This window comes from Esox lucius, chromosome 10 (genome assembly GCF_011004845.1).
Source record: "Esox lucius isolate fEsoLuc1 chromosome 10, fEsoLuc1.pri, whole genome shotgun sequence".
Taxonomy (NCBI): domain Eukaryota; kingdom Metazoa; phylum Chordata; class Actinopteri; order Esociformes; family Esocidae; genus Esox; species Esox lucius.
This window is the reverse complement of record NC_047578.1, coordinates 3,372,608-3,384,225: the sequence shown is the minus strand read 5'-3', so window position 1 is coordinate 3,384,225 and position 11,618 is coordinate 3,372,608. Positions and strand designations below refer to the sequence as shown.

Below are 11,618 nucleotides of genomic sequence, written 5' to 3'. Positions count from 1 at the left end.
ACTTAAATGAAAATGAAAATATTAAAAGTAGAAAACACATCAATGTAACTTGGGAACATGATCACATTTAAAGGGAAATCCCAATAAGACTAAAAGGAAAAGGAAACCCCATTAAGGAACAGAGATTACCTTCAACATATTCACATGGTTTTTTTTTTTTAATGTAAGTGTGTGTGTGTGTGGGTTTGAGGGGGTGTGAGGAGTGTCATTTGATGTGTTTTTTTGTGCCACAGGTTTCCTAAGCCATTACAATCCTCCCAATACCTTCCCCTTGAGCATTCGGTTCCCCCAGCACACTCCACTGAGTGACATCACACTGGAGTTTCCAACTCCGCTGCTGTTATAAGTTTAGTCAAGTGCACTCAGTGGTTCATTCAAACAGTCAGAGAGGCAGCAGCAACATCATCCACTTACCTGCCAAACACAGTCAGCTCCAATCAGACTTGTTTCAAAGAGCCTTTACCGAGTTTTCTACAGACCGCAAAAGACCTCAATCGACATTGAATAAGAACTCTTCGGGACGCTGTTTCTGGATAAGACAGGATCTACCTACGTTTTTTACCTTGTAATGGAAACCCACAACAGCTCAGTGATGTTGGACATGGACAGCGGACTGGTGTACCGACCCACAACCGTGACCCTGGAACGAGAGAAGTCCACTCGCACCAACAAGTGGACGCTAGTTGGCGCTGTGCTGGCCATGTCTCTCTGTGTCGCGGCGGCCCTTTTCTTTACGTTCTGCGCCAAGGTGAGAAACCCAACGCACACTTCGCAGATCCTGCCCCAATGTGCTGTTTATTAATTGGGATTGGTTGCATTTTAGTTTTACGTGAAAACGTACCAGCATTTTATTCTGCATGTCTCATACACCTCATGTTTAGTGTTGAACTAAAACCACAATGTCTCACTCATGTCTTCTTCTCACCTTTCCTCTACTCAGAATCAAGACCACATCGAGGAAACCAACGGTGAGTTTATTTCCCTGTGTCTGTTTTCTTATACAGTCCAGCACTGCTAGAATAGAACTGTAATATTTAAGCTATACCTCTGCACCCTTCAGTTCACACTTGGTTTGTTTGTTTACTTAAGGGGAAATGTCACCTCAGGCAGGGGCAACAGGATAGGCATGCACAGAAAATAATACTCAAAGTTCATACAACAGAGAAATCATCATTGTATATTAGGAACAGTGAACCTGGAAGCTTTCGTGAATTGTCACCATTCGCAGTTCATTATCTAATGGAATTAAGATGACAGAGCCTCGGAACCTTGTGTCACTGTTTCTAAATCTGTCTTTTTACTCTTTTCAGAAATTCAGCATACGTTGAGACAACTTTCTGGGAGTGGAAAGGATGCTATTCATTTAGAAGGTAAGAACAGACTACCTGCTAATGATTTCAGTTTACTCAGGGTGCAGTATTATAATAATGATTTCATCTGCACAGTGGAACTGGAATTATCGTGTCGGCTAGGTGATTGAGCCCAGAGAAATATGCAGTGTAAATCAGGACCGTGTAAATCAGGTGTACACATGATGTAGACTTGAAGCTATGAATGAATCGAGCCTGTTTGACGAGCTGTCAGACCTACCCATCAGCTCTCTCAGATGGCTCAAAGTCACTGTGGGTCACTGGCGTCAGCTAAATGAATGAAACATAACATCATTTGAATTTTTACTGGACCAAAATAGAGACAGTTTGCAGCATTCAGTATTTTACAGTGAAGTCCATAAACCTTAAAACTTTACACACCTCTGGTGTTGCCCTATTTCCCGTGTTAACCCTCCCTCTCTCCCTCCCCAGGTGATTACAACGCTCACGGAACATACAATACCTCAGTGGAGTGGTATGACGGAGTAGATCAGGCCTTCCAACAGGGGGATATTAAGCTAGAAAACAATGGGATAGTGATCCCCCGGAATGGCCTGTACTTCGTCTACAGCCAGGTGTCGTTCCGAGTTAGCTGCCAGCACAAGGCCCGCTCCGAGTCCGAGCTGATCCACATCAGTCACAGGGTCAGCCGCTTGACCTCGGCCATCGGGGACCAATACAACATGGACTGGCGTCCCCTGCTGCACTCTCTGCGTACCGTGTGCAGGACATCTGCCGGGTCCGAGGGGAAGTGGTACAGCGCTGTGTACATGGGAGCCGTCTTCAGCCTGGAGAAAGACGACCGACTCCAGACGTTCACAGACAACAGAATCCTCCCGCAGCTGGAGAGCGGCCCCGGGAAGAACGTCTTCGGTGTGTTTGCCTTGTAAGAGGGGGACGAGGCGGCCCCGACTAAACGGAGCGGGGGTCGTTCAGCGTCTCTAATGGGTCACCCTATGCTGTATTTTGGGACTCAAGACGCAGGAGAGAGGCGACTGAATGAATAAATTGTCTGGTAGCTAGTCTAGCTATGACTACTGGGCTGCGTTCAGGAGAAGGGGATTCAATTAGTTAATACAAAAAAGGGAACTAATTTGTTTGCTTTATAGTACTGAGGGTATTTCATCTGCTGGCATTGAACTAGACCAAGGCATTGTTGTTTTATATTAAAACATGCTTGAAGAATGTTAGGAACCACTGTGAACTGCACCAGTTTACACTCAGCGTTTATTGTTAAACAAATGTAGTTTCACTCTATTTTCTGTGTGAGTGTATTTATATGATGTGTATTTATATGATGTACTGAATGTGTATTTATATGATGTACGGAACAGTTGGACTCTCAGGACCTTGCAATCGACTACCTGCACAAAACACAAGACACAACACACAAAACACATCTATCTGAACACAGACATGATTGTATTCCAGAAACTAGAAAAATTACATGTTATTGTATTCACTTCATCAAGTGATTCTGAATGTATTATCTGTTTTCCGATATTTGTGATTATTTATTGTTATTTTATTTAATGTTTATTCATTGTAGATTTTTATCAAGTGTTATATTATTTATTTAATTTATTAATTATGAATTGATTTGTTATTTATTTGCATTTCATATTTCTAAGTAAATTAATTTATTTATTTATTTATTTTGTCTTGGAAATACAAAGCATCAATAAAGGTCAAATGAAAGAAAATACATTTCTGCATTGTTTGTGAAACATCTACGATCATTAATGAAGGTTTCGTAACAGCATAACATAACAGTGATTTTATATAATTTTATATTTAAAAAAATGTACGGCCACATATTTCCAGAAAATAAATCAAATTCCACCAAACTGTTTTTCAAAACTCAAATGAATGTCCATAATGCATGCTGAAATGGATAATAAAAAACTCACTGGATAAAGCCTTCCGAACAAGGCCTTGTAAATTACATATGTCGAATCATTTTGCATCCCACCTTTGTGGCTGTGAATTACCCATGCTATGTAGGTGCTATGCATATTAGTTGAATTCGAATCATACATATTAACATTCATTTGGAAAGGTTCCTCTTAGAAACCCTCCGTGTGGCTGTTTCCATTACAGTGCAGAAATGAGAATGTGTTCTTTCATCGCTGTGAGCTGCATTTCCTCAACAGCTAGCGTGGTTTAGCCAACAAGGGAAACTCCCTCTTGTAATGGGGCCATGACTGATTGCCTGAGACAAAGTGGGTGGCAAAAAGACCACAGTCAGTGTAGCGTAGCTGGGCTCCTCCTGCTCCCATGCACATGAAGCCTTCAGGAGCCCACTATGCAGTGGTATGAAGCCTTTGGGTCCAAAGTGAAACTCAAGCTCATCTCTGTGAAATGTATTCACTGAACTACTTCTGACCCATTAGTGCCCTATGTGGGGAATAGAATTTGGGATGTAAACTGTAAATAGAAAAGAGAGTGGCCTGGAGGAACTCTGACAGCATGACACTGATGCAAGAAGGGAAGAAAAACAGGTAAGACTGCAATGCAACTAAATACCATCTAGTGGTGATGTTCTGTTTGTGTGGGTGTGTGACGTCTGAACAGGTTCTGCTATATAAATGGCAAAGAAAAGTCCCCCAAACTATGACCGACGACAATCAGATAAATGTCCCCCCATTAAAAAAAAAAGAAAATCTATTCTTTTGTCATGAGTGGGTTTTGTGGTGTTCAGGTGATGGTCAGTACAAATCTCATTTTTAAAAGGTCATCCACTGTATTTTGGTGTCACCATTCGGATAGCTAAGTTAGAAAAGAATGAGTTGTTTATGAAATTCTGTTGGAGGTCACACTGCACAGACCAGCTTTAAATCTTCCACATCATCATGATTTGACTGAAAAAAGACCCCAGGTTGCACGTTTTTGTGAGGAAAAACGCATATTCTGTATAAAGAACGATTACTTTATTTTTTCATGTAATCATTCCTGTTGCATTTTACATCATCTCAAGTGTCAACCATCCACACAGCTATTAATAAATACAATGCAAATACCCGGACAGGAATACCGTACGCATATATGTGCAAGATAAATAATAATAATAATAATAATAATTCACACCGTCAATAATGTGCATGTCCTCATGTCATATAAACATCACTGGTATCATTACTGTATTTTGACTACACAGAGATCGCTTTACATTTACATACAGAATACTGACAATATTATGTACAGATGTACACCACGAAGGATTGTAAACAAAAGATCTGACATGAGGACTGCGGCATTGTACAATGTTCTCACGGTAACGCGCTATAGCTTCATAAGCACTACTCTGACATTCATAAGTGCTTATGATAACTCACAGCGCAGTCATGAACAAGCTGAGCTACCGTACCAGAGGCAAGAGAATAAACATTAGTTCAAAGGTTAAGCAAGGCCAAGGCTAGCATTCTGGGCCTTAAGGAAGGTCAAGGACTGAAGGTCATACTATTCCTAACCCAGTTTCCATTACACAGCAATTTCCCAAGTGCTAAACACTCTGAGTGTTAAAACTAGATAAAAACACACACAGGACCAGTGTTAAATGTTAATATTGAGTGTTAAAAGCGATTATAAATAAACACTGTTAAACCTTATTTCCCAGAGTGCCCTGTGTGTTTTTGTCATCACCCATGGATTTATTGTTTTTAGTTAATCAAGCATCCATGGTAATAAATGTTTAACAATCAAGATTTAACCGTGTTGATATGGAACCACTTTAATACTGTGTTAATTTATCACTGGATAATTTACCGCGTACATGTTTATGAGGACATATTACATCTGGTAGATTGAAAAGTCCGAAATTATATATGGGGGGAAAACGTTATTTTTTTACTTTCTGAAAATAAAAGGTATTCTATTGTATGGGCCAAAACATTGCATGCCTGTCTTTTTCTCAACATCCCAATACTGATAATCTTGTCAAACCAGTTTCACTTTCTCTGTTTCGCCCCCCCGCCCCAATCAAACCCGTCCAACCCTCTGGTTTTACAGAACCCAGAGTTAACCCAGAGCCTATTGCACGTAGCAATGATTCAACCACACTTAGCTGACAGATACTTTCATTTGAAACCGGAAAAGAGAAAGGTGCCCGAAACCAAGTTTGTGGTTTGTGCTTTGGTGGCACTATCTCTGGACCACAGAGAAAAAAAGACCAACAGGAAAAAGCTTTCAGATAGTAACAATTATTATTATACTACGGGGTAAAAGTAGTTTACATTTTAAGATATTTTCCTCCATATCAGATTAACTATTTAGGAAGTATAACATGTTTTGAACATATTCCCCCCCAATGTAGAGTGCAAAAGTATTTGGACAGTTGGTTACACAACTGTTTGCATATTAAGCAGAAGTTGTCATCTGCTGCTGTCTGACAACATGGGGACTGAAGAATTGTTTCAGTGCAAGTCAAGCTAGCCTACATGAGGCAGATAATAAATCATAACAAACTGATCAGAGCAATGGCCAAAACATTTGGTGTGCTAAAATCTGTTCGGTACATTAAGAAAAAATACTTAGTGAAGTCCTATTGGCAGATGAGACAAAGCTAATTTGCCCAAAGTATACCACCGTACCTGTTAAACATGGCGGAGGAGGTGTTGCGGTCTGCAACTGAAACTGGTGATTTTTTTTTTTTTATTGAAGGTGGGACTGGTGATTATAGCAGGGTACCGAAACACCTTGTCTGCTCGGATATGACCCTGAAACAACGGGAAATGTATGCAGGCCTCACAGAGCATCAGCGGGGAAGATGCCCATCATCTGATGTCTATGGGTTGCAGAATTCAGGCAGTCATTGCATTGGAAGGAATATGCAAACTACTACTAATCATTACTAATGATACATGATTGGTTTACATAATGCTAAGCTGTCCAAACACGTTTGCCACCCTGAATGTGATCCTGTATGTCTGTTAGGAAGTAGCATAGCACTAAGAGAACAGAAACATTAAACCACAAAGCAGAAACACCCATGAGACTAAGTAAGCACAGTGCTTAAATAGCTCCCCAGGTCAAAAGTAGTTCCCTAAATATGAATTAGGGTGTGATTTGGGATACATTTTATTTGTAAGTCTGTTTGAATAGTTCAGTGCATTCTGGGAGTTCCTCTTTCTAATTCAGGCTCAAACTGACATCCAATGCATCAATATTAGGTTTAACAATTTGCATACTACCTCCTCCAAGCTCTCTGATCTGAAATTACTGAATAAAAAACTCACTTTAAATGTTGTAATGGTTTACTTGCTACTGGGTTTCCCTTGTAAAACTGAGTATTTCTCAGTGGGACATCATTTACTTCTCATTCATGTTTCCTGTAACTATTTAATTTGGACTGAAATTAGTCTGTGTGTAAAATGCACTTTAGAAATAATAAATTTTGCCGTATTTCTTATTGAACTTGATAAAGGGTACATAAAATAAACGTTCAGAAAGGGCAATAATGTGACTGATGGCTTAGTGTCATACTGCCAGTTCCATGGGTCCAGCCTGCTGCCTGTCTTCTGCAGTAAACTGGATAGGTATTTTTTGTTTGGATTTCTGGACACTTCTCTTTCCATCTTGTGTGTGAAATCTCTTTCGGCGACAGCCGTGGTTTGCATTAGAACAACAGTGCCAGTCATGTTTCAGGCAATCAGCATAATTTACATACTTTCTAGAAAAATAAAAAAGGCCTCATCTGCACCCTGACCAGACCTGACCTGACCTGCAGCCCACAAAACTATTACACAGCAGATGGAACAGACCCCAATTATCAGCATACAGCAGGAGACAGTCTGGAAGGACCTCAGGTTATCGTACCCAGCGAGGGGAAATCGACAGAAATGACGTTAAAGTCAAAAGCTATCTCTTTGAACAAAGGGTAATAGGATTATTATAAAATTAATAATTTAAAATGGTTTAAAAATAATGAATAGACAGTCACTTTACGTGGGATGAAAAAAATATTTTGGCGTACATCGTACGGACATCTGGATCAGGTGAAGGTGTTCTTGGCTCATCTGTCTCCGTACAATCAGTCGCTCGTCTTAGAGCCTTGAAAGTCAGAGGCGCTCTCGCCTTAGGACCTCAACGAGGAGTTTCAGGGGCACAGACTAAAGCCCTTCAAGGTCTCTATTGACCTTGGTGTTTTAGTCCAAGACTCAATCGGTGTCTGTGAAACCAGTCCTAAGTGTAAAAGACGCTCCATCGTAGTATCTGGTTTCTCCCAGGCATTATCATCCACATAAAATAAAGATGTGTCATATCAAACGATAAATTAGATTAGAGTCTTTTGGACCTCACTAGACCAAATATCTACTAATTCCAGATGGTTTTGTGTGTCACGTTCGGAGGTCAGAGCAGGACGGTATGATTTAGAAATGAAAGACTGAATTAGTTAGTAATATTGTAGGACTTCCCTGACTGGAGACCAGAGGAGGGGAGAGACTGAAGTTGGGAGATCGAGAGGGGGAGGTAGAAAGTGAGGTGGAGGTGAAACTGATCTGCCTATATGCAGTTTGATTTGCAGTATTGCCCCAAGGTTAGCTAGACACTCCCTCACCCCCAGTCCTACCCGGCCACACCCCTGGCCACACCCCTGGCCACACCCCTGGCCACACCCCTGGCCCTGCCTTTCCTTCTGTTGTTCACTAATTATACTCTCTATCACTCATAATCCTTTACATACTCTATTGCACATTTGCGATCAACCCGCACCCAGACCACACACTCCCGTCTCTTAGCCCATCCCTCATCCATCCACTCATCCACCAACCCCCCCCTCCCCCCAGTCGACGCACTCGTCCCGCACTTCACTTATAGAGCAGCTGTAACCGGCTGGTGTGACAATTGTTCCTGTTGATCTTCCCGTCGGGCTGGTAGAGGTTGGAGGAGTTGGAGAAGGACGGGGGGAGCGAGTGGTTGTCCGACGCGGGGTTCGGGTACCCTGGAGGGGGGACGAGGGATTTGGGATCGTTGTTGGAGGGGATGGGCAGCAGGGGGGTGCTGTTGTTCTGGTTGGCCGCGGAGGGTCGTCTCCGGGAGCGAAGGGCCTGGCGCTCCACCAGCTGGTTCCGAAGCTCTGACACCCTCTCCTCTTTCTGGAGGAGGGAGCGAGAAAGGAGGGCCTCGTTTTAAACTGTAATGGCAGTTATTCTCTAAAGGGCAAGTCCGCAGAGGCCATGTTCTCTGTTGCATTCTTAAACACGATAACAAACGGCTCTTAAACTTGGTTTCACTGTGGTTCATTATCAGAACCCCAAAATACAAGCTAATTTTACCAACAATGTATGTACAAATACAATAAGAAGTTAATGCAGATAGACACTACGCAGCCTCAAAACCCAGTAAAAAGCATAATTTTGATGTTACTCTGTCTTGCTCTGCATCTTCCAATACAGTGGTGGGCAAATGCTTTATTCTTGTCTCAACCGAGTTTGTCCAGATCATCTGAACAGGCAAAACTCTGGGATCAAAATAACAGGTCTCCCTTAATGTTCTGGTTAGATCGTGTGGTCTCCCAGCAAAAGTTTCATATGAGAAAAGACACCAAATCCAGTCTCATATCCGAGGTATCTCCTAAAGTCAAGCACTGTATCAGACACAGTGTATTTAATAAAGTCAAGCACTGTATCAGACACAGTGTATTTAATAAAGTCAAGCACTGTATCAGACACAGTGTATTTAATAAAGTCAAGCACTGTATCAGACACAGTGTATTTAATAAAGTCAAGCACTGTATCAGACACAGTGTATTTAATAAAGTCAAGCACTGTATCAGACAAAGTGTATTTAATAAAGTCAAGCACTGTATCAGACAAAGTGTATTTAATCGACACAGAAACAATAGACAGGAACCATTGAATCACCTCCTGGATGATCTTCTGGAGTTCCTGGTTCTCCCTCTCCAGCTGTCTGGACTTCTCTTCGTCGTTGTTGTTGGTGGACGAGCCCTGGGTCTTCATCGTCTCCTGGGTGTCAGACTGCCACTCCCCTCGAGTGATCAGCCGACGCATCTGCCGAAACACAGGGAGACACGCTGGATTGTTCTCAAGCAGTGACATCTTCAGTACCGGAGGCGTACTGGCTATGCTAACATCTACGGTACTGGAGGCGTACTGGCTTTACTAACATCTACGGTACTGGAGGTATACTGGCTATGCTAACATCTACGGTACTGGAGGCATACTGGCTTTGCTAACATATACGGTACTGGAGGCATACTGGCTTTGCTAACATATACGGTACTGGAGGCATACTGGCTTTGCTAATATCTATGGTACCACAAAGTTAACTGAACTCGATTCAATTTGCCCCCAACACTGCTCTGTTGAATGGCAAAGTTGTTATTACCACGGCGCAATGAAGCATGCAATCTCCTCTGTGGCAGGTTTAGGGTTAATCAGAGGGTTCTGAGGAACACATAGTAACTTGATGAAGTTTAAAACACCTCCCCTGAACATGTTAGTCACGCAAGCAGAGCCATTAAAAGTGTTTTACGGTTATCAAAAGAGTTAGCAACTAATTGTCCTACTGGCAACAATACATTTTCAGTATTTAAGCTGACATCTGTCAAAGCAACTAAGGATACTTAAATGCTGTGTTGAAAGGAAATTAATTGCACCTGACGCTTAACGTCTCACTCTGGACAGCACTATGGTTCCTTAATCTCATCCTAATAACTCTCAGCTCATAAGTTAACCAAGACAGCCCACAGTTTGTTGTTCACAGTGGGATGCTGTTGAAGCCAAGTGAGCAGAGAAGACGCAATATTTAACCAGCGAAGAAAATTGGCAAAACATCAGTCTGCCGCTTCTACTCTCTGACCACTGAGTTTCCTCCCCTGATGGGATATGAAAATTACGACCTGATTTTTCATATTTATAAAACGGGTGTGCAATCTGTCTCGCTGTTCACCCGTGTTAATGTCCTGAGACACACTGCGCAGCTGGACAGCCATTTTGGATCTTTAATTATATCTCATTCTAGCACCCTGAGACATACCGTGCGGCCATTTTGGCTATTTTACCTTGGGAACGAACAGCACCACCAGGGTGATGTAGACAGAGAAGACGATGGCCAGGGAGGCGAAGGCGAACGAGGCGTCCTGCTGTGACGACAGGATCATGGTGACGGGGGCCGTGATCATGCACAGCACCTGTGGGGGGGGGGGGGGGGGGGGGGGGTCAACGCGTGTGAAGAAACAGCAATTCATCCCTCCTCCCAACATCTGCACAGTCCCATCCAGCACAGCCAGTGGAAAAACCATTAATCACAGCGGACAGGTCATGGAAGGAAGGGACAGCAATATTAGTCACGACCCATATACACTCCAAAGTGATAGGGGGCAACGCTTAAAAGTAAGGCACTGCAACGGGAATAGGGTGCCATTGGGGAACACTAGTCTTGGATCAGTTTCACCTTGGCTCCTAAGACTCGCTTCCCAATTTCCGTCCACTTATTTTTATGGGATTTGAGGACGAGGATCCTGAATGTTACCTGCCTCCCCCATGATTAATCCTTAATAGATTTTTTTTGTTCTAATATCCATATATTACCAAGCAGATAATGGGTACCTCCCGTTTTGAAAGTGAAATGTTGTTCCATTTTTGCTTGATATGGGATTGCAGCTGCTCAACAGTTCGGGGTCTCATGACACGCCAAGTGTTTTTCGTTTCATGACACGCCAAATGTTTTCAATGAGTGACAGGTCTGGACTGCACGCAGGCCAGTTTAGCACCCGGACTCTTTTGTCCCTTAAATACAGATTTCTCCAGATTCTCTGAATCTTTAATTATATTACATACTGCAGTTGTTGGTTGTTACTTACTGAGATCCCCAAACTCTTTGCAATTTTACGTTGAGAAACATTATTCTTAAATTGTTGCATTATTTGCCTGCACAGTCTTTCACAGATTGGTGAACCCCTCCCCATCTTTACTTCTGAAAAACATATTTTCTGGGATTATCTTTTAATACCCAATCATGTTACTGACCTGTTGCCAATATACCTAATTAGTTGTGATATTCCACACCAGGTTTAGTTTTTTCTGCATTACACAACCTTTCCAGTCTTTTGTTGCCCCAGTCCCAACTTTTTTTAAACATGTTGCATCAAATTCAAAGTGGGCATGTATTTTTCAAGAAGCAATAAAATGTCTCAGTTTCAACATTTGATATGTTGCCTACTATTTTCATATGAACTTAAATGATGTGCCCATCATTCCATTCTGTTTTTATTAACATTTTACTCAG

General features: G+C 42.1%; 2 protein-coding genes across 7 annotated transcripts in view; one reads left to right on the top strand and one right to left on the bottom strand.

The window, feature by feature from the left end:
- Window positions 1-386: 386 nt before the first annotated feature.
- On the top strand, window positions 387-2,845 carry tnfa (tumor necrosis factor a (TNF superfamily, member 2)). The gene is made up of 4 exons (XM_010873113.4): window positions 387-748; window positions 941-968; window positions 1,311-1,370; window positions 1,803-2,845. Exons 1-4 carry the CDS (start codon window positions 569-571, stop codon window positions 2,258-2,260), a joined length of 726 nt encoding a protein of 241 aa, XP_010871415.1. The 5' UTR covers window positions 387-568; the 3' UTR covers window positions 2,261-2,845.
- Window positions 2,846-4,262: 1,417 nt separating this feature from the next.
- gabbr1b (gamma-aminobutyric acid (GABA) B receptor, 1b) overlaps window positions 4,263-11,618 on the bottom strand; it is a 115,787-nt gene continuing 108,431 nt past the window's right edge. For all 6 annotated transcript variants that reach the window (XM_029122772.2, XM_029122771.2, XM_029122773.2 and 3 more), the window contains 3 exons: window positions 10,393-10,521; window positions 9,233-9,379; window positions 4,263-8,464 (listed from right to left, as the gene is read on the bottom strand). In XM_029122772.2, the coding sequence (XP_028978605.1) occupies window positions 8,177-8,464; window positions 9,233-9,379; window positions 10,393-10,521 (564 nt within the window). In that variant the 3' untranslated portion in view covers window positions 4,263-8,176. The remainder of the gene's footprint in view (window positions 8,465-9,232; window positions 9,380-10,392; window positions 10,522-11,618) is intronic.